The sequence below is a fragment of the Lissotriton helveticus genome, chromosome 7 (genome assembly GCF_964261635.1).
Source record: "Lissotriton helveticus chromosome 7, aLisHel1.1, whole genome shotgun sequence".
NCBI classification, from domain to species: Eukaryota; Metazoa; Chordata; class Amphibia; order Caudata; family Salamandridae; genus Lissotriton; species Lissotriton helveticus.
In genome coordinates this window covers 1,593,677,235-1,593,701,220 of record NC_136068.1, presented here as the reverse complement: position 1 = coordinate 1,593,701,220, position 23,986 = coordinate 1,593,677,235, and the positions used below count along the sequence as shown (strand labels likewise).

The 23,986-nt window shown below is 45.3% G+C and overlaps 1 protein-coding gene across 1 annotated transcript in view; it reads right to left on the bottom strand.

Annotated features, from left to right (window-relative positions):
• PPFIA3 (PPFI scaffold protein A3) overlaps positions 1-23,986 on the bottom strand; it is a 963,828-nt gene that overhangs the window by 205,550 nt on the left and 734,292 nt on the right. The window contains exons 26-27 of the mRNA XM_078655169.1: positions 9,652-9,749; positions 9,024-9,199 (exon numbers count right to left, since the gene is read on the bottom strand). Of these exons, the coding sequence (XP_078511295.1) occupies positions 9,024-9,199; positions 9,652-9,749 (274 nt within the window). The remainder of the gene's footprint in view (positions 1-9,023; positions 9,200-9,651; positions 9,750-23,986) is intronic.

Here is a 23,986-nt window from a genome sequence, read left to right as displayed (position 1 = left end):
ACAGCACCAAGACCGCCCTCCTCGCTGACACCAACCACATCCGCATGCTACTCGACCAGGGATACACTGCGGCCCTCGTCCTTCTAGACCTCTCCACAGCCTTCGACATCGTTTCACATCCAACGCTCGCAGCTAGACATCACGATGCAAGGATACAAGGAGCTGCCCTCAACTGGATCCAATGCTTTCTCGCGGGCAGAACCCAGAGGATTAGACTCCCGTCCTTCCTCTCCGAACCCACCAACATCAACTGCGGAGTGCCCCAAGGGTTCTCACTCAGCCCCATGCTCTTCAACATCTACATGGCCCCCCTCGCCGCCATCGTCAGACAGCATGGGCTCAGCATAGTATCCTACGTTGACGACACCCAGCTCATCCTCTCACTCACGAAGAACCCTGAAGACACCAGACTCTGCTTTCATGAAGGAATGAAGAACGTTGCAGCCTGGATGAAAGACAGCTGTTTGAAGTTCAACTCAGAGAAGACCGAGGTCCTTGTCCTTGGACCCTGCACCTCAGCTTGGGACAACACCTGGTGGCCCTCCGCCCTCGGGAACCCACCCACTCCTACAGACCATGCTCGAAACCTCAGCATCATCCTCGACTCCTTCCTCTCCATGAACCGCCAGATCAACGCCGTCGCCTCCACCAGTTTCAACTGCCTGCTCATCCTCCGCAAGACCTTCAAATGGATCCCCCCCCCCCGACTGCAGAAGGACCGTCTACCATACGCTTATAACCAGCAGCCTGGACTATGGCAAAGCCCTCTACGCCGGAAACAACAGAAATCTTCTACGCAAGTTCCAAACCATCCAGAATGCTGCAGCGAGACTCCTACTCGGGACACCACATCAAGAACACATGACCCAACACCTACAAGACCTCCACTGGCTCCCCTTTGAGAAGAAGGTCACTTTCAAACTCCTCACCCACGCCTACAAATCCCTCAACAACATCGGACCCTAATACCTCAACAAGAGAGTCCCCTTCCACGTACCCAAGAGGAACCTCTGCACCGCCGACCTCGCCCTGGCAGAGGTGCCCCACATCCGCAGAAACAGAGCAGGCGGGACAGCTTTCTCCTACATCGCAGCCAAGACCTGGAACGAGCTCCCCATGAATATCAGACGCTCCCCGACCCTGCACACATTCAGGAAGGATCTCAAGACCTGGCTCTTCAACTGATCCGGAGCTGCTCCATCCCCCCTAGCCCTCCCCCACCCCCAGAGCCTTGAGACCCTCAAGGTGAGTAGCGCGCTCTACAAACCCCTGATTGATTGATTGATTGTTTCCTGACCTAATAAAATGGCAGAGATTGAATCCTCGTACAAACAATAACGCTTGGAAAAAGTATGAACAGATTTTCATGTAGATGCTTTACATATTTCTGTTAATGGAACAATTTTTATACAAGCAACAGATGATGCTTTACTTTGCATAGAATGAGCCCTAGACTTACCAGGAAAAGCCTGGTTAGCCAACTGATAAAGAGTAAGGCAAGAAGCTATCCATTTGGCTATAGTTCATTTAGAGGAAGCCATACCAGTTCTCAGAGGTCCACAATTATGAACAATTGGTTTGTTTTACAAAAATCTTTAGCTCTGTCCAAATAACATTTAAGTACTTAAGTGTCCTGAATTACCAAAGGAGCCATGCTTCCAAATCCAAGAATTCAACATTGGTGTGATAAAACTTGCCATGCATTCTTGATAGAAGGGTGTATTTGCACATTAACCCTAATGGGCTTTAAGGAGAGGTTAAGTAGCTCTGGTACTATTGACGTTCGATATTTTAAGCTTCAGCAGTACTTTTAGGATCAAAGGGATTGGTGGGAAAGTATAGAGAAAACTTCTTGACCAATCGATGAACAGGGCATTGCCTAACAAGTTTGGTTCACACATTTTTGAAGCAGAGTTTGGGCATTTTGCATTTCCTCCTGTGTTGAATAAATTTATGTTGGTGAAAACCCTAGTCTTTTCTGATCTAATAAGACTGAATCAAGATTCTGTTAGACATTAGGGATGGTGCAAATGTCTTCAAGGCTAGATGAACTGCCTTCAACACAAGATCATTTATGTGGCATAATTAAAAAATAAAGCCTGTTTTCCCGTTATGGGCTGGTGAAATGATTCACATTGAAAATCTACATAGCACATCCAGTCTCCTTTCATTAACTGTGGAGATATCTGGAGTAGGGCTAACATTTTGAAGTTTTGTTTCTTGATCCATTTGTTTGCCTATCTTAGGTTGAGGATCAGGTCGGAGTTCTGTTTTCTTTGGAGCCAAACAATATTTTTAATAGATACCTTTTCCTTTTTGAGATGAAGGAACTAGTTCTATTGCTTGTTTTTAGAGTAGAGACTGGCGTTGGTGGTATAGATGGTAAGGGATACTTGAAAAGGATGGCATAGCCATTCAGGATGAACTGTAAGACTCATCTGTCGTGGTTATTAATCTCCACTCCATTCAATGATTTACTACACTCCCTCCCACAAGTGTCGGAAAAAGAACAGGGGGAGTGAGATTTTCATTCTTTTAAATGAGCATGTGATTTGGAAGAGCATTGGTGCTGTGATTGCTGCTGCTGGTGTTGTCCCTGAGATTGAGGGGAGAAGGATCACTGAGGAGGCAGAACCCCTGGTCTGGACTGATAGCTGTAGTCCCAATGAGGGTAGAACTTCTTTCTCGTCTAACCCTACCGCCTTCAGCGTTTCTGCCTCCTTCATTAGCTTGATTTCCTTGACGGTATATGGCCCAAACAAAACTGCAGGGTCAAGACTGATTTGCATATCGCTGGGTTTAAGCTGGAATTGCAAGGGGAGCACAAAACATGGATTTAGACCCAGATTATTGTTCAACATTCTGGCCATCAATTGGTCTTTTCCCAAATAAAACTGGCCTTGTGAAGGAGAGGTAAGTGATATTCAATTGGGTAGCAGGTTTCAGAGAAGTTAACCTAAGCAGGGATCATCTTCAAGTGCAATTCTGTTGCAAAACTGTCGTATAGCAAGGTTGGCAGCATCGATCACAGCACTGATTGATTCATTAGAGACAGTTTGACCCCACTGAACTAGTCCACAAAGTCTTGCTTTCAATATTTTTGGAGGTCAATTGATAGTGTGTACAGGGATTCCCTTAATGCTCCATCATATCCTACTAACAGAGCAGCCACAGCTGCAGAACTATACACTTTTCCTCTTTCCGGAACAAGTCTTTTACCTCCTTTTAAGACAAGCTGAAGTTTCTGGATCCAAAGTGTGCCTTTCTCTTCCAGTTAAAACCATCATAGAATATGGTTTAGGATCCTGTCTCAGATAAAAAAATACAACGCCTCAAAAGAAGCCAAGGTATACTGTTTTAACACTTGCCGGAGTGAGGAACAACTCTGCAAGTTCTGAGAACCCAGGGATCAAAGGTAAAGTAGCTCTTGAAGAGGCCCTTTGATGAAGAGTCTCCATTATCACTGAAACTGCAACTTGATGAGTTTGTAGTTGTATGTTTAATTTGGTTGTTCCTCTGACTAAGACATCTTGAAATGTAACAATGTAATCTTCAGGAGATGATCTTGGAAGTGACACTGCTGGACAGGTAGGAGGATGTGTTGTAAGCAAAAGAGAAGGAAATCTTATTGTTTCCTTGTTGTAGAATGTTGTAGAGGTTGTATGTCAGTTTCTGGTGACATAGCCGTAGCTCCTGGCATCCTCTGAGGAATATGAAGCAGAGTAGATTCAGGTCATAGCAGGACATATTGGTGAAGTAGGTCTAGGTGGTGAATCGAGAGGTGAAAGAAGTTACAAAACAGGGTCCTCTTATCAGATTATCAGCCTTGGCCTGCGTCTGTAGAACAGACATCAGGTTCAACTGTACCTGTAGTGTTGTGTTCAATGTCGTTGGTGCTGCCATTGAACTCGATGGAGAGCAGTTCGGTGCTGACGCCTCTAACAATATCGAGCAGTGCTCAGGGGATGGCAAGAGAGACCATAAACATGGTGGTGATGTTTCCCACCTTTGCTCTTTAGATCTACCTCTTTGGGAGTCTTTATCAAGGGAGAGACTGGTTTCAGGAGAGAGAGGACCCTTCTGTCTTTTTTCCTCTGCTTCTTCTTGATGCAAGTTTTCAAGCTTTCCTCTGAGGCAAAAGCCCTCACGATCTTTAGGAGCTCTTTTTGAAATTTTTTGGCAAAAGTCGCACTCCTTAACTGTGTGAGGGTGGTGGACATACCACACACACAAAATGTTTGCCTGATGAATCCTTTTCCCCCCCATGTGGGACACCCGCATCTTGAGGCGTAATGGCATATTCATGGACATAAATCCCTCTTTGATGGTAAAAGTGGGTAAAAAATGTAGATGTCTACGAAAACGTTGTGTGAAACACAAACCATAACTTTTGTGAAAATAAAGTGGGTAAAGTAACCCAGAAAGTGTTCAGAGAACCATTCAGTCTGAGCCAGAAAAAAGAACTAAGGCTGTGAGGTAAACTGCCACAGTACACTGCATGCTAGGAGGGGAAGCTGCTGGCTTCCTAAAGCAACAGCATATTTTTCTTTGCAGGTTCTGCACTTTGCACTTTTGACCCAAGAGACACATTTTCTTTAATTTTTCTCACTTTATGTAGGTAATAATAATTTTAGATAGTGTGCCTATAAACACCTCTGTCACAGCTCAGGCCATTGGAGGTTTGGCCCTGTGTCTGTCCACCCGATTTAGAGTGGATGGACACATTGCCAGTTTTCACTGCCCATTGTTAGAGAATTCTAAAGAAGTGTAACAGAAGGTGATACCTAACACGAAAATGATGAGATGATCGTGTATGTAACGTTTGAGCTAACAAAAGAGGGAATAGGTGCATAGGTCATAGAATACCATGAATCAGTTGTAGGCAGAATACATCCGGCCTTTAATTTCTTCAGTCACAAAGAAAAGAGGCGACTTGGCGAACAGATTGACTCAAAATGGTGTTTCGGTGTTAGGATGATTTTTGACGTTAACAACCTGGATCCCTTTAAAATATAGAGGTATCTTTTAGACCGTTCAAATGAGCTGCACTATTTAATGCTTATAGCTTTCATGAACATTCCTCTGGAGAAGGGCTTGGGTTTTAGATAAGTAACTTTCCCCATTCTATTAAGGGAGATTTTTCGCCCTTAAGCAGCACTATAAGTTTACATTTGTGAGGGATGATAGAACACATTTTACGTGTACATACAACAATATCAGGCTTCCGATGATGACGATGCCACATCTCAATGTGAATTAGGGCCCTGCTTTTCCGAGAGAGATCTCTCCCTGTGAAATAACTATCATGTCTCGGAGATAGTTGCGGAACCCTTTTTAGGGTGTACATTTATAATGGGAGGATAAAGGTTTAGCAATCTTCACCTCTCACTCTTTTGTGTATAAGAGAGATCACATTTTAAATACATGACATTTACATATTAGGATTTATTTTTAAAGAAAACAAAAAGCTGAACCAGTCATGAATAAAGTGAATCTAAATAAAACATTAAGACAACAAATGTTATAGTGTTCCTTTCACTTTGATGTTTCCAGAAACTTCATTGTCCAGTCATGCACAGCAGGGCCTGTCAGTCAGTCAGAAATGAGAAAAGTTCTACCTGGATTAAAATCAAACTATTCTCCTAGTTTAACAGTAAGGAATGTAAGATGTTTATCAATTCAGAAAACAGGTTGAAGAGAACCACTCAACTAAAGTTTGTATCACTTCCAAAAAAGCACCAAAACTGCCTCAAAAGTTTAAAAATAAAAGATGCTCTGAACACCTAAAGTTGTTTTGAACTGCCCCATTTTTGAATATCTGCACTACAGAAGACACACGAGGATGCAGAAATAACGTCAGAAGAATGATTTCTTTGTTCAGCAACAACTCAGTTAATACTTTCAGAATGAAAGAGGGACAGGATCGGAAAATCACAATTACATTTAGAAAAACAATTAACTGAGGCATAAAGAACCATGAAGGTTAAGGCAGTAAAGCTGTTTTTGATCTTCATTCTGCTAATCGTCATTAACCTCAAAGGCTAGTGCATCAGCTGGCAAGAACCAAATTAGGGTCCTAAGAAGGGACACACTTCCTTATCAGATGGAATAAATCTGCCAAGCTCTACAGAGCTCTTTTGGTGACCTCACTGGACAATGACCCTGCAAGCCTGTACCTAAAGGCTCCTAAAGCCACAAAGCAGGTCTTACAGGTGTTCACATGTACTCCAATTGCCACAAGGAAATAAGAAAATGACCTCACATCATCATCTACTAAGCATGTGTGCAAGCTGATATTTCTTATCAATGTCCTGTGGCAGAACATAAGCCACTGTGCTTCTGTACTGGGTCCAGGTGGCAGACTGCTAGGTGAGTTCTGGTTTCTCCCAGAGTAGGTGTTGTCACCTCTTGTAGGGACAGGGATGTGGTCTCCCATAAAAAAGGGAGATCAGAGTACCAAATCTGGCAAGGTCAGGCTAGTGCCCTGGATCACTGTGCACCCATGACTCTCCCAAAGCTTCTGATAAACTCCAAGAATAAGAGGAATCATAAGAAAGGTGTACAGTCCATCAACAGGCCGTCTTAGGGTACTTGGTCTCTGGTAATGCAAGAGGTAAACCAATATTTTAATAATCTCTAAAAAGCACGTATGGGAGAACCTCAACATCGAGAAACATCTTATGATGAAGAATTTCGCAACATCAAACAGGTCACAAGCAATGCCATCAACACTGAATGTGCCGATGCGGACTATCATAATATGGACCTGGAGTATAAACAACAGTGATTTCATCTCTTTTTTTTCTTACAGGACTTTTTGTGATTCAAAGATAACCCCCCCCAGAAATACTGAGGTGAAGGTTGCATCTACTCTGGCCCTCTTAGATGTAACTTAGGAGTAGACTGCCCTCTTAATTTCTCAAGACAACCCAACTTTGTGATAAGATAAACTTGTACCATGCCCTTAAATTTTCTACATATGCATTTCCTGACAAATGCCCCATTGCTCTATGGTGTGAGAATGCAGAAGATAGGCCAAGAACATACATACTATCATTGTTCCAGGACAATCATAAGAGAGGTTCAGGTCAATGAAGTGGCAGTGATCTGAATGCAGGTGAGCAAAAGGTCTTATAATTTAAAGTTGATAGTAAAGTGAAGCTCATGGAACCATTTAAGCAGCAGTGTCCGAATTTACATTTGAAAGGTTAAACATAGTAGTATATTTTAGTACTTTAATACTATATTTTACAGACAGCTTCTAGGGTGATGTTTTCGGTCAAATATAATTTAAATACGTGGCTGAACTGATTTCAATTGGCTTAATAAAAGACAGAACTTATGTATTGCCTTCTAAAGGCATGTTTTCTTTACAAAATGTTTTCCAGAATTGAAAAGTGTATTTATTTAACATATTTTGTGGGATTCCACAAAGGCAAATAGTTTCTCAACTGTATTCAGAGAAAATCTTCTGACAATTCAGTGATGGATTGTGATCACTGAATGACTGTCTCACTTAAAGATCAAAAGCCAGACTGAGCAGAGTGTATCACATTTTAGACAAAGAATTGCCCCACTGGGTTTACCAGATCCTTCATCAGTCAACTACCCATAAGATATATCTTATGAACGTCTTTGCATGCAAAGTTTGGCTCATGCCAACCGATTGAATCAGTTCTCCAAAGGTCAGCCTGCCTAACATTCAGAGAGTTTCACTTCTCCAGTTTGAAGGTCAATCTTGTGATTTCATATATGCTACCCTGAAATTCTTCTGCTATAACCTGTTACTCTGTAAATTAACCTTGACTTTATACCTCTATTGTATGTTCCATGGAACTAGTTTGATGAAACTTAACCTTAGTTGACCACTTCCTTGTTGCTGCTTCAGTTTGGTACTTTTTCTTTATCATATTCATACCAGGCCAGTGTCACATGCGTCGTTGATTTTATACACTGCCATGTACACTTTATGACCAATACTGAAAAATAATTGGTGAAGCCTAGTTTATATTACACCTCTTTCTCAATGCCTCATCTATGGATTTTCTGATGTTGCGACCCATTTCCCTTCATCAATTTAAGCCCCTAAAAGGCTTTATCCAACCACAGGATGCAAGATTCCTCTATAGCTAAACATGCATTCTGTAAGTTTTCAAACAGTATTATTCATATATATATTGAAAGTACATTTCCTTTAATGTGAAGCTTGCCCACAGAAGAACTTCAGTCGATAGAAAGAGGGGGGTGGGGGAGTGGGGTAGGGTCAGGGGAAATGGGAGGGTGGGGTGGAATAGTTTGAAAGAGAAGTCAAAAGGTGAGAGGGAGAAAAGATGCCAAGTTTTTAAACAGTGTTCCTCTGTGCCTCTGTACGCTGTTCTAGAAGACGAGTACTGATCCCAAAAAGTAGGGCCTCCAAACTGCTGTGCATGACAGTTTAATGTACTGCAGGATGCACTGGGTATAGACCCATGTAACAGAGTTCTTATCAATGCCTCGGTGTAGTGAACATGACAAGAAAAGAACTGCTGGCTCCTCTCCCAGACAGTAGAGGCTGTTTCTGTATTTGGGTGAATTATAATAGAACAGAGGCGACAAGTACCTTGCTAGTGCCTCTCTCTCCTGTTGATGCCTTTTTGGTGCTGTTCCAGAAAAAGGATGCCTTGTATTCGTGCAAAACTCACTGAAAACAAATATCTGGGTCTTGACATGGGCATTGGGGCGCTTCATCGTGATCCAGTGTACTGTACCAAAGCGTAAAGGTTGGTTGTGAAACTCGCAGCCTATGCGCTCCTATACACTGCACTAGCAGAAGAGTGGTGGTTAATTTCCCCAGCAGTACAGCCCTCGTCTGTGCCAATTGGACTCTACAAAGAGTGCTTCGTCCTATCCACTGTGCACTGGACACATGGTCCTGGGTTGGGTCCCACTAGACTCCCTGGAGCTTCCTTATTGGTCCCCTAATCGGTAGGTGAGTCACATGCCTTGTGAACAGCAGTTCTTCCTCCAATCCGCCTCCAACTTACCTGTGTGTTTTGTGTTGGTATCTGTAACAGGAGTGCCAGGTCATTACAGTCAAAGGTGTCATCAAGTGCTATGAGGGCTCCATGGACTCCACTCTCCTGCAGACTGTTGGCGTATTCCTTCAGGCCTAGAGACTGCACCCAGCACATGACACGCTCGTTAGACCAAACCATCACATCTGCGATGAAAAGAAGTGAGACAACATGGTCATCCCAACCATCTTACAGCCATTAATGCTACAGCTGCAACTTGCACCCTGACCAAGCAGTCTGGCCAGCCAGAATGTTGACCAACAGATAGTTCAGCCAACACATAACAATCCGTACTCTCCCCAACTCCTAGCCAATCAATTATGGCGCTTAAATTCACCTCATTCGTGCTCAACAAAGCTCTCTTTCTCACGCTTGACAAAGATGTGCCAGGTCATCAAATGCTATTTTAGTGCACACCTGTACAAAACTCTGTCATAACTCTTCAATACAGCAAGTTCCATTTTCCAGAGCTATGCCATTTAAAGGTGACCAGTGCACCTCAGCTATGCCCTATACTGTCACTTTTAATTTAATTACCGAGCCTCACACAACTGTCAGCACACCCCACCTTACAATTGCTGTGTTTGCATAACTGTACCTGTTAGCTGATTCTGACTATCTTCTCGTCGTCTCTCGAGCTCCTTCCGGTCATAATTCAGTTTCTTGAGGCACATAATGCCATAGTGCAGACTAACTCTGAAACAGACAGCAAAAATGTCAGTCTTCTCCCACCAAATCCACCTCAACATATGCTCTATAAGTTGGTCAGAACCTCTCACAAACCAACTAGCAAAGTGACTCGGAAAAGAACATATGCTCTCTCTCAAAGTACTCTAGTGAGTAGGTGAAACCTACTGTACATTACCGCAGACAGCAAGTACTGGGCTTCTTAGAGAATTGTTTTCCTGCTTGAAGACATTGGCTCAGATTCTGGTGTTGAACCATGTACTGTGCAGTAGAGGGATGGGAAGAGAGATTGCACTTCAACTGTAAATCGGGTAAAATTAAGAGTATATTATGGTGCTACTTGTACTTGTAAAAAAGTGCCCCTTTTTGACATGGTCCCCCCTACTTTTTGCCTGGTACATGATGTTAAAGACATTTTGGAGGTTTTGTGTTTGTGTGTGCCACCTGGGGAGCTGCTAATTATCTTCTTGCGATTTTGCACATTACGGAGGCAATATCCCGAGCACTTAGAATTATTCGATTTTTAAACTAAAGGGAACTTTTTTCAATTTTGAAAATGTTATAGAATTAATTTGACTGCTGCTTGTGGTATTTGGACGTGTCAGACCTACCTGCAGGTGCTGACTGCTAGACCCTGACCTCGTGGTGTCCATCTGTTAGAGGGGACTCACCATCTTTAGGAGGTTAGCAGTACAGTTTTTTTGTGCCCCATCACCATAAAGGGACAAGCTGGCGCGTTCGCTGCGCGTTTGCGCGCAGCGGGCGCCGGCGGCGCGCCGTCTGTGCCTGTCCGTGCACCGGATGCGCACAGCGCCAGCCACACTGCCCCATATGGAATGCTGCTGGGAAACTATATAACTTGCTGATCTTTAAGATACACCAGTGTGGAACTTCGTAACATTGGTGAGTCTTTTAAGGGCAGGAGAGAATTTATATTTGAGAGACCGCGTTCCCTACATCAGCCTTTGTAAAAAAAAAAGATCACCTTACATGTGGGCTGCTAAACGTAAGATCACTCCCCAAACACAGCGTGGAAATTCAGCTGATGCTGGAACTCCATGAACTGGATGTGCTATTTATGACAGAAACTTGGACCCACTTAGAGTATGAGGTAGAACCAGGCTTGGAATGTCCACCTGGGTACCAAATCTGTCATACACCTAGACTTAGTGGGAGGGGAGGAGAAGTTGGTGTGATTTTTAAAGACTCCTGGAACATGGTCACAATAAATATTGATGTAGTTGAAGGATTTGAACTGCTAGGATTTGCTATTAAAGATGCTAATGGCCACCTTTTGACAGGGATGGTCTGCTATAGACCCCCAGGGGCTATCAGTGTGCAACAGCAGCAGTCTCTGATTGAGACTATTACTAACATGGCTGCCACACACACCAGATCAGTGATCTTGGGGGATTTTAATCTGTGGCTCAATGGAACTCTCGACTCGGGCTACAACAATGTCCTCCAGTCATGTGAAGGCCTTAACTTATACCAGCGGGTTGCTAAGGCCACACACAAGGGAGGACACACACTAGATTTAATCTTTTCGGAGGACCATGTCCTTAATATTTTGGACATTTTTCCGATGGTCTGGTCCGATCATTATTTGATTAAATTTCAGGTGTATAATTCCACCCCAAAAAATCAAGCAACTAGTATCATGAGCAACTATGTTAGTAGGGACTGGAAGGACCTCTTGAGAAAGAGGAGTTTATCCCCTGTGTTTCATCTGAAGGACTGTTTTTCATTAGACAAGCAGGTGGAGGAGAATTATGTAACCTTCTGCTCACAGATCAATTCCACTCTGGATTCAACTGCCCCATTAAAAAATCATAAGAGAGTGGGTTGAGCCTAGGCCCCTTGGTTTAACGATAAACTAAAAAAATTGAAACTTGACTGTAAGCAGGCGGAGAGAAAGTGGGGAAGGGTGTATGATGACAAGGACAAACATCTGGAAGACTGCCCTTGTAGGCTATAAGAAAGAAAGAAATATCATCAAAGGAGAGTATTTTTCAAATGTTATTTTGAATGCTCCCAATAAATCCAGAAGCATTTTTAACATACTGAATAATCTAATTAGTCCTGACTGTGCTCCGAACCAGACACCTCCCATACAAGATCTTTGTGATAGTCTTGCGAGGTTTTTCAGGGACAAAATTAAAACCATCATTGATGACCTCGGTGGGGATCCTCGGCAAAATGAGTCAGAAGTCCTAGAGATCAACGGTTCCAGTGGCAGCAGTACGAATGGCACAGGTGATATAGCCAGAGGGATAGAGATCCAGCCTATCAATACCCTAACTGAGTTTGAGATATGGTCAGGAGAGGATTTTGGGAAAGTGGTGTTGAAAATTAGTACGTTTCGGTGAACATTATCTGCGCCATCTTGCCTCTCCCCCTGATGCCACACTTTTGTCGTGCGCGCCCGCCATTTTGTTAGATGCCCCGATCAGAACGAACCCTTTTGCATGCCGCTGGCCCCTGACATAGCCTTTCGCCTTCACTAAGCCTGCACGCTGACCACCCCCTGCTTGCACCTGCCTTGAGTCATAAACCCCTCTTCGGCGCTGCTCTGCCCCAGGCCCTCATCCTGTTCCCAGCGCGACACCTCCCTGCTTCCCTTTCATGATCTCCGGCCCTTAGATGCAAACCCCCTTTTTTCCCCGTGTGCCCGTTTTGTCTTCCCCGTTCCCAGGCCGACACCCAGCTCTGCCGATACCATCCCTTGCCCCTCCCCGTACAATAGAAAGCTTCCCCCATCAAAGGATCCCCGGGTTGATCAAAGCCCCCACTCCATGAGATCCGATCAAACCCCCACATTCCGTGAATCGGCGGAATATCCAGCTGCGTGATACTCATCACCTGTTGTGACTAGGGTGGGGACTTCGACTGTAAATGTGTGTGGGAACGGGCTCAAAGGGAGTTCCGGGAATGTCTTTTTCATACATCAAAGCTTTAACATGAATGTGTAATGTACAATAAAGTCATAAACTTGTGTATAAGAGGCCAGGCCTCAGGGATGCAGTTAGAGCACCTCAGAACGATACCTTCTGTCCGTTTCGTTGTGTTCTCCTCCGGAGAGAATAAAAAACCTTGTTTCCTGCTTTCCAGTCTCCAGCGCCTGCCTCTTCATTGATTAAATAACTAGAGGGTCACAGAGGCAATACCGCCGGGCAAATATCGATTGCCCCCGACCCGCCTCAGGTTTTTACAATTGGCGTCCCAAACGTGGGGCCCATCAGCGACTCGTGGATCCAGTGGGAGAGGTCCCGACGACAGAGTGAACGACTGCAACGATCGGGAGAGCTCTTGCCCAATAGACCCTCGTCTGGCAGCCGATCATCCGAACTTCACTAGTTCCGAACAGACCTCTCTCGAGTGATCTACGGTCCTGACTGGGGACCATCAGGAGTGCCGTGAGAAATACGAGAAAAAGAGGACGATCGGGCGCTGGATTCGGAAGACAAGAAACTGTCCACATGGTCCGGGTAAGGTCGTGTAATCACGACAAGTTGCGAAATGATTGCTTGATTGCTTGATTGTTTAAAAATACTAGTATTGCTCTTTTTTATTTATTTGGAGATTCACTGTCTACAAACGGAGAAACAACGGGCTCTCTCTTTGCAAGCAGTGGAGGATAGGTAGGGCAGCAGCCGTGCTTATTTTTTCTCCCCCACTCAATAATTACTTGAAACTGAACTGTTGTTCGCAAAACTATTGTTTCCTGGAGATTCCCTGTCTGCAAACAGGGAAGAGACCACCCTTTTTGCAGATAGTGAAAAGGGTAGGTAACGCAGATCTTTGCGGACCTACTCATTCTCCCCATTGTTATTTATTGGTCTTTTTATTATTTTTGATCCATGAGGTATTCACTGCCTGCAAACAACGTTGAATAGAAATATTCTGTCCGGTCTTTGCACCTAGTGATAAGATAGGCAGTGCTGACTTTTTAGTCCCTCATTACGAGCCGTCATGTCTGTCTTCTCCCCACTGATTAATAGCCTGTTTAGCCCGGACCGTGTATTAGAGGTGGACCATATAGCTCCACTAGAAGGCACCCCTAATAAGGACATGTTCATAAACTATGGATTAGTCACCATAGCCTATAATAAATTGTGGCACAGGTATACCGAAGATAGTCAAAACAAACAGTGGCCACTGGCAGGATCCTTTGACCTTGATAAAATAGAAACGTTAGAAATAGCCCTTCGAAATAATAAAACAACGCCGATTATGCTCGACAGTCTCGGTATGTGGCGCAGAGAGGCTATGCAACGACAGAGAAAAGACGAGGACAAACCAAGTAGAGAAATATACCGACAGGACAACCCCAGGACACCGCTACCCACAACTTATCCCCCGACACTATGCAAAAGACGACCAGACTTAGGGCAAAACCAATGCGCTTTTTGTAGGTATGTCGGACACTGGAAAGCCCAATGCCCGACTCTACTGAGCGTGAGTAAAGGCAAAGGGCCGACAAGAACGACAGACCGGCAGTACGAGAAAAAGCGCGAGACAAAGAAGAACCCGACTTACATAGACAGACCAGACAGAACCACCACGTTTGATTATGCCCGATGGCACAGATTTCGCCAGGACAATTTCAGCGGCATGCTCAAGTTCTCCTAGGTCGGGCAACGTCAAGACGGGAACCCAGCCTCGTTTCAAATTCACAGACGGAAAGAGATAATTATGACCAATAACTGTTTTATATTCGTCTTGGGTCTTTGTATGTCGTACTTGTACTGTCCCCCGTCTGAGTTTATGTGTATGTAATGTACAAATCTGCGTCATCCCTCTACACGTGTTTCCGTGTTACTCAACCTCTGTTAGCAGAAACTTAGCATAAAAGCAACCTGAAAAGAAAGAAATGGTAAAACAAAATCCGTAGACCATTAATGAACTTGAACTTTTAATTTAGCACAACAAACAAGGAATAATAACGGTAAACTGTAGAAAATGAAAGTCAAACAGAACATTCGCCCCCCCCATCCTGGAACCTTCCAAAGTAGGGCAGGGTTACGGCTACGCCCAACCAACGGCAACCCATATAAGGCGGGCCCGGCCGCCAACTCTTGGTCAGGAAATCTTAACGTATGGGGGAGCCGGAGGAGAGGCAGGAGCCAGCAGCCTGGGCAGTTGTAGGTAGTTCCGCCACATGTCTCCTCGGCCAGCCGCAACGGGCCTGGATAGACTTAAGCAGTCCCGCCACATGTCCAGAGAAGAACGAGGCACCTCTTCCTTTTCTCTTCCGTCACAGCCGCAGCAGCCCTGGACGGCGGGATGTCCTGCACGTACCTCCACAACAATTTGTCCAAGTTGGGCTGGGAGGGAGAGGCGACGCGGACGAGCCTCTCCCACCTCCACCGATAGGAGGTTTCCCAGCCCCCGGCCCGACGCCGAACACCCCCAGTCAGGCGATGGTGCCAATACTTCCACAGCACCGAACACACCATGGTGGCACCCCAGTACTTGCGCAGCACCGAACGTGCAATGGTGGCCATACTCCCACAGCACCGAGCACAGGTCTTGGGGAACACCGGATGTGGAGAAACCTTCATGCGGGGCGATGAAAAGGAGCGGCCTGGAGTGCACCGGGAGAAGGAGACGATGCGAACCAGTCTCCCTCGCCCCCCAGGTGGGGGCATCACAGCTGCACCCCAGCCGAACGTCCCGCTCTCACAAAACAGAGACCTCTTCCTTCCACTCCGAAGGATCTCTCCCACTCTTGCAAACTCGACGAGAGTGGCCCCTGTAGGGCCTCAAAATGGCGTCTGGGTCCGCTGGAAGGCGGGCCCCGGCCACTAGAGTAACTTTGACCAGCAATATAACTCGAACATTTGCCCCTTGGAGCACGAGCCCCCATCTCCGACAGCATCTCCGCAGCCTTAAAGATCCTACAAGGGTCCCCGGCGGAACCTTCGGCCTTTGCAGGCTTCCGGTAAGGGACGGCTGCCTTGATCGCCAACGAAACAAACATGACATTGCCACTCCTTCTGTTAGCATGAATTCTAGAACTGCCGAAAAGGACTCTGGTCCAAACTGCCAGAAATGGGAAACATTTCCCCCCTGATGCTGCTTCCGGACTGAGCCGGCCCCGCCCAAAATGGCGCTGGTATCAATCGGAACTTACGAACACCTCGTGGTGTTCCTTCGCACTAATATAAACTTGATGTTCTAAGATTTTATATGATCCTTTGTACACTTGGCTAGAAAAGACAAGGAGAACTCACTCGACGAACAGTACGAAAGGATCCCCGTTACAAATGTTGATTACAAATGTACAATGTATTATATTTTTATAACTGATGTAAACCTCATTTACGACGCTCACGTACGGTATGCATATAGGAAATCTGATTACCACTATTATGATTATGCTTCTAAATTATGAAAATAAATGCCCCCGAACCCCCAGCCAATTAATAGACGTTTTAGTCTCTTACAAATGAATGAGTAAAACTTTCCGATGTTTTTTTTGCTGCAAACGACACCCCCCACTGTACGCACTTTAGCCATTGCCACGACCGGCCAAATACGACCGCACCCTCATAATCCTCATGCTGAAATGATTTTGCAAAATAAAGTTTTTGAAACTATGGACGGGTATTGCATGCTTTATTTTAAAAATATGGGGTCGGTGGGAAAGTTCTTTTCTGTGCACCCTACTCTGCTCTCTCTTTAAGGTTAAAAGAAGATGGTTGCCCAGCCCTGGGGGACGGATCGGATCGACAACACGACACTCCGCCTTCAAAGTACGCGACTGACCCATGAACTCTCGCGTAGGGGAAGACCTTGACTTCCAAGGATGGGTAAAACGAACGGTGTAAATGAAGGAATGTAAAGGGAGGGTGAAATGAAATAATGTAAATGTTATAAAGTACAACGTTCCAAAGTACCAGGGAACGGAGCTGACCCAAGAACCGAAGAACCTTAGAACGCCACAGCGTTGAAAGAGGTTTAAGGATCCCGATAGTGAGATACATCCTTTGACTAGATACCTCGCACTAGGCACCTCTGGTTTCCTTTTTTACGTTTCCCCGCCCACGACCTATATGGACACACTACCCCCCCCCGACTCCAGAAACCATATCCCCGGGGACCCTGCCCCGAGGAGGAAAGACGAGTAAGAGGTAAGTAAAGGACTTATGAATCCATGTATTTGAATGTGCGCGAACGCTGTCTCCCCCACCCCCTTTTTTCCTCCCTCTGCAGGTTACATCAGAAATTACAGCCGAGGTGTGGCGAAGATCCGAAGCCTTGCCATGTCTAATACACGAAGCGGACTAGCGCCGCAAGGTGGTGTCTAAGCACGCCTGCAAACTACTCACGTATCGAACAAACCCGAAAAATTAGCACAACCTGATAAAAAGTGATCACCCTTAAACCAGACTGGACGAATGAACCCATGTCACGTATGATGCGAAACTATGAGGGAATGTGTGTGTGTGACTGAGGCGTCGACCCAACTGGTCGAAGGACCGAGAATGCGAGAAGTGCGACAACATGGTACCTCCTTTCTTCTTTCCTTTTTCTCAAAGCACGTCCCCTCTACCCTGTCTAATGCTCAAACTGCATGATTACAAGATCCTAACGCAGACCCGTGAATGCCCTTTACTGCGTAATGCACTAAATAGCCTTTCTTGAATACACTGCCACCCTCTCTGTTGCACGTGTACTATTTAGCCTGCCGTTACGCTCTCTCTCTCTCTCTCTCTCTCTCTCTCTCTCTCTCTCTCTCTCTCTCTCTCTCTCTCTCTCTCTCTCTCCCTCTATTTTTTTACTCCCACTCTTCCGAGTGATTAGCCCCGAAATTGGCAGACTGCCACCCCTAGCACACCACCTAATTGGCTTCAAATACCGTCAGTATTTGCACAAAAACTTGTCTTTAATACAATCACCCTGAGACCGCGTCATTACCTCTCCTTTTCCGCTAGAAGCCAATGAACCGAGGTTGGGCCGTAAGGGAAAGGACAGGTAAGGCGACAGAGGTTCCCTAATCTGGCCCGAAATAAGGGAACTACAGGTCAACGGCTCCTATGGTATAAAACAAGGACCTCAGAATACGCGACCCTCCCCTCCCCGAAATGTCGCAATACCCAAAACCGGAAAAATGATCACCCCTGTTACCTCCCCTGTATCAGCCGCCCAAAAACTGGAATTATGAAACTACCCCTCATTTCCGGTTGTGAGAGATGGGTCGATTTATGCCCTTACCACAAGTTTCCTATGTCCCTGGTTGTTTCCCATAAAACCCCTGTCCTTCCTAATTAAGTAATCGGGCTGTAAAAGGTTACGTAGGATCCAGAATGATGTTTTACAAGGTTAACAGACTAGTCCAAGGTAAAGAAATCATCAAAATGAACCCCGTAGTAGTTGAAAAGCAGGATGCATCAATAGAAAGGAAATGTTTAGCCATGTTCGTCTCCCGGCAAAATACCTGCGTAGTAAATAATTGTAAAGGAAAGTCATAGTAAATCCAACAAGCCCGTCTCCGGTCATTCATATGCCAGTTGTGAACACCAATATAACGGGCATTTTCATTCTTTGCCTGGAGCTGGGAGAGAAATAGACTTTTTGATTATCTTCATCTGCAAATTCTCTAAAGACTGTCTTTTCGAACTTGTTTAAGGGTACTGCTGTTGGAGGAGAGAAGGACCGGATGTGGGAGCACGAGGCCTGACTGCAGACTGAGGAACACCTGCGACATTAGCCAAGGCGAGACCACGACAGAAAAGAGCTGCAGGACGAGGCACTGTTTTCGACAACATGAGAAGAAAGGGTCGACCTGATGCCCCTGCTCGATGTCCAGTGTCTGTCGACAAGTCCCCGCTCTCTGAATTCGGTCACACGCTCGCCTATTGGAAGTCTCTCGTTCCCCTAGTTTGTTCCTAATTTGGCCTTGCTCCATCCCCCTTTTCCTCTGACCTACCCTATGGACTGTTTTGTACGCTCTTCTTCCATCTGAACTTTCTGACAAACACCTCAAAGGACACAGGGCGAAAAGGACCTTTTCGACCAGAAACGCGAGGAAAGGGTCGTGCCCTGCAACACAGAACTTAGAACAGAGCTGGACTTGTAGCTCCACCGCCGGTGCTCAACAGCGCCAACGAAAGGCAACAAAGAATGATGAGAACTCGTTAAACTTCGAACATTTGACGTCCCCAATCGCCGTTTCTGCTAGACCTCATTTCTCTCCCAGCCGCCCTTGTATTGATCATGCTCCAATCCGAACCTGATATATATGTAATCACCTGCCAGTATGAAAGATACTTGCTGCTCACGCTACAGAATCGTTTTTGTATTGCATTTCTATGACTTTCCTGCTAGACAAATTGATCAAAGTTTATCAAATAGGCTCACCTTCTAAAAACTAGAAATGTTAAAATGTATTGTTTACGACTCTTTTCATCTAGGGTTCCTACCGTTTTCTTTCTCATGCCCACCACAATAGAACCGAATAGAAAATGAACCAGCAAGATGTCTTGAATATGTTAAAGGGAGGACTGTTGAAAATTAGTACGTTTCGGTGAACATTATCTGCGCCATCTTGCCTCTCCCCCTGATGCCACACTTTTGTCGTGCGCGCCCGCCATTTTGTTAGATGCCCCGATCAGAACGAACCCTTTTGCATGCCGCTGGCCCCTGACATAGCCTTTCGCCTTCACTAAGCCTGCACGCTGACCACCCCCTGCTTGCACCTGCCTTGAGTCATAAACCCCTCTTCGGCGCTGCTCTGCCCCAGGCCCTCATCCTGTTCCCAGCGCGACACCTCCCTGCTTCCCTTTCATGATCTCCGGCCCTTAGATGCAAACCCCCTTTTTTCCCCGTGTGCCCGTTTTGTCTTCCCCGTTCCCAGGCCGACACCCAGCTCTGCCGATACCATCCCTTGCCCCTCCCTGTACAATAGAAAGCTTCCCCCATCAAAGGATCCCCGGGTTGATCAAAGCCCCCACTCCATGAGATCCGATCAAACCCCCACATTCCGTGAATCGGCGGAATATCCAGCTGCGTGATACTCATCACCTGTTGTGACTAGGGTGGGGACTTCGACTGTAAATGTGTGTGGGAACGGGCTCAAAGGGAGTTCCGGGAATGTCTTTTTCATACATCAAAGCTTTAACATGAATGTGTAATGTACAATAAAGTCATAAACTTGTGTATAAGAGGCCAGGCCTCAGGGATGCAGTTAGAGCACCTCAGAACGATACCTTCTGTCCGTTTCGTTGTGTTCTCCTCCGGAGAGAATAAAAAACCTTGTTTCCTGCTTTCCAGTCTCCAGCGCCTGCCTCTTCATTGATTAAATAACTAGAGGGTCACAGAGGCAATACCGCCGGGCAAATATCGATTGCCCCCGACCCGCCTCAGGTTTTTACAGTGGCTTTAGGAATCTCTTCTGGATCACCTTTGGACCCTCTGCCACTGAAAATTTGGAAGGAGTTTAGAGCAGAGTTGTTCCCTATACTCCGGCTGATTTGCAATCAGTCTCTTCTCAGTGGAGTGGTTCCAACCTGTTGGAAACAGGCATTAGTGACCACTCTCTTAAAGAAGTCCACATTGGACCCAGCCTGCCCTAAAAATTATAGGCCGATCTCCCTTTTACCTTTCCCTGCAAAAATTGTTGAAAGCGTGGTTAGCAGTTCTCTTTCAAAACATCTCGAAGCCAATAAGATCCTAGAGGACGAACAATTTGGTTTTCGGCCTGCTCATGGCACCAAGACTGCTTTGGTGACCGTGATGGATGAGCTCCGGATGCGGGCAGACAGAGGTCAAGCAGCAGTTCTTATTCTGCTTGACCTGTCTTCCGCATTCGACACGGTCAACCATGCTATCCCGCTGGGGAGGCTTAGGGAGGTAGGAGTGACTGGCCTGGCCTTGAGCTGGTTTCAATCCCTCCTTTCAGTGAGGAGACAAGCGGTGGCCCTCCCTCCTTACCAGTTTGATTTTACTAACATCACGCACGGCGTACCTCAGGGCTCTGCAATCAGCCCGATTTTATTTAATATTTACATGAAACTCCTGATTGTGGTCATAAGGGCGCATAACATTAACATCTTAAACTATGCTGATGACACGCAACTGATTCTCTCCTTAGAGGGAGAACAGTCGACATCTCTGGAAGTGTTTTATGGCTGCCTGCATGCTACAGCTCAGTGGTTTAGAGAACACTCACTGCAATTTAACCCCGGTAAAACCGAGGTCCTGTACTGCTCAGTGGGGAAGGTTCCTTCCACGTTACCTGATCATTTTTGGCCCCTAGTTACTTCTATTGTACTGATGCCTGATGAGAAGGTACGAAACCTAGGCATTATGTTTAACAACAAACTAACACTGGAGTCACAGGTCAATAAAACTGTGGGAAGCTGTTTCGCTATTATTAGAATTCTGCGAAAGATTTTTCCCCTGCTGCCTACTCACGCGCGAGCGCTAGTAGTACAAAGTACCATATTAAACAGATTGGATAACTTCAATGCACAGCTGCTGGATTCCCCTAAATATCTTAGATAGACTCCAGAGGATTCAGTCAACAGCAGCCAGGTTAGCCTTGGGGTGGTCCAGAAGCTCTTCCTCCACATCGGCTTTGGTGGAGCTGTATTGGCTCCCGATAATACAAAGAATTCAATTTAAATCCCTTTGTTTAGTTTTTAAGGCCATGCATGGGTCTGGCCCAGTTTCCATGCAAAGGACGTTTGTCTGGTATGTACCGAGAGAAGTCTTCGCTCCTCTTCGGCCAGATTGGTCAAAATACCAAGATTCAATAAAGTGAAATCAGGTGGTAGGGCCTTCGGTGTATCGGCAGCCAGATTATGGAATGAGCTCCCACTAGAACTGAGACAACTGAGGGATCTTCTTCCCTTCAGGAAGAGACTAAAAACTTGGATATTCCCTAAAGCTTAAATATGTTGTCAGTTCCCATGTGGCACTACTTCAAACCGTGCACTTCCTAATTGTCAGCGCCAGGATGCCTGTTAGGTGACAGAGCGCTTTATAAGTGAGATAAATAAATAAAAAATAAATACATGATGTGATTTCGACTGAAAAGTGCACAGGATTCCTTGTAAACAGGTCACCAGTATTAGTGTTCTTTCCCGAAACTGTACAATTGTTCCCCAAATTGACAACATTTTTAGCACCCTCTGTAAGTCCTTAGTAAATGATAACCTGGTACCTTGGACCCGAGTTATTAAAGAGGGCCACTAATGGCTGCAGCATGATTTGTGCGAACCTAAGGGACACCTCACCAAGCACATGTAGGACTCCCATTTCAGACAAAAGTGAAAACATAACATGTCACACATCCATGTGTACATTACGAAATCGAGATGTCCAAGTGCACACCTTCTTTTGACAAAATTCACTGCGAAGTTATCCATTTAAACTTGTTTGCGTGCAGCCCTTGCAGTGGTCTGCCCAACAGCCACGTGTAGATAAATACATAGTTTTATTCTTTGTATTCCACAATTTCATACTCAATTTATTTAGTCACATGTGGGACGCAATATATTTTTACTTTTAATACAGCAGATATGCCCATCCAGGCCTTTTTCTGAAGCAAGAACAAATATATTTATCATCCTCTAGTACGTGTCATTCCCAATGCATTTCGGACTTATTATAGTCCTTCGTCAGGGATCACTACAAATTAAACAACACCAACATTAGATTATGTGTTCAACTCTAAATGCTTTCGATATAAACAACAGTACATCTCGCAGTTCATGCTTTGTTTTTAACAGTATTACTTGCCTGCCCTCAGGAAAAGTTGCACCCATGATTACAACATTTAAATTGAAATGAGCTGTCACATGTGAGACCATGTCACCTCAAGACCAAGAACTTGTGAACTGTTTTGTGAAAACAATATCAGGGGCGGCTCTAGGCTCATAGCGGCCCTGAGCAGGGAGTGTAGGTAGGGGGCCCTCGGAGGAACGCAGGTGCGGAGGCCAGTGAAGAGAGGGGGGGGGGGGGGCAGGGGAGAGGGGGGTTTGGAAGTGGAACAGAGCCGGGGGCTGCCAAATCCCTGCCAGGGGCCGCCACGCAAATATGTATCCATCCTCAGAGGATTATTATATTAAGGATATATATTGGCGAGGCGGCCCCTGGGGTTTGGCGGCCCTGTGCAGGTGCACAGCTTGCACATGCCTAAGGCCGCCCCTGACAATATGACAGACGATTTGGGTTAAATTAACGCAGTACTGTATTTGTAACACACTTTCGAGGCTGTCTACCACAGTCTCTAGGAACAGTTTTGTTTAATATCAGCCTTACGTTTTGGAGTTTGTAAGCTGTACACTTTGGAAATTGACGTTCTAAACAATATCTGCGAGTAGGCGGGGAAAACTAGTGAGATGCCTGGGACGGTTTCCATGACAGGATGAGAACGAGTAGCATAAATGAAGATCAGTAAAACAGGCAAACTTACAGTGTATGTGGTGTCCAAAGAAGTGGATTATGGGAGTTGGAGGCTGCAGGAGAGTGAAGGTTCATGAAATTGGTAGATAGGAAGGGGCGGTTTTCTGTTTTGAGAGCTAAATAGGGAACAGGTGAAAGGGAGCAGATTATCGTTTCATACAAGGAAGGAGTCCAGCGTGAAGGAGATTATGCAGACAAGGCTTTAGGTATGGAGGAACGTTGTAGTTGGTTGCAGTTTTGGAGGTGGGTCAGCACAGCATAATGTTAGTACTAGCTTATGGGGTTCCAAATTGAGGTGAAATATGCAAGGCTGAAATAGTTGAATGCCTTTGCAAGCAACACGCTGTAAAAGTGTAGCCGAGGGAAACGTTTGAGAAGGGTAAATGAACAGATAGTGGGCTAGTGTAATAATACAAAGAAAGGTGAAATTGTGTGAAATCAGAAAGGTGGTCGTGTATTTGGAAAAGGGCTTTGGAGTTGGGGAGAAACTTAGTTGGGTACTGTGTTGACAGCGTGAAGTCACGCTACTAGAGGGAAAACATCGATCTCGGGGGGACTGTTAAAAACAAAGCATGAACTGCGAGATGTACTGTTGTTTATATCGAAGGCATTTAGAGTTGAACACATAATCTAATGTTGGTGTTGTTTAATTTGTAGTGACCCCTGACGAAGGACTATAATAAGTCCGAAATGCATTGGGAATGACATGTACTACAGAGGATGATAAATATATTTGTTCTTGCTTCAGAAAAAGGCCTGGATGGGAATAGCTGCTGTATTAGAGGTAAAAATATATTGGTTCCCATATGTGACTAAATGAATTGAGTATG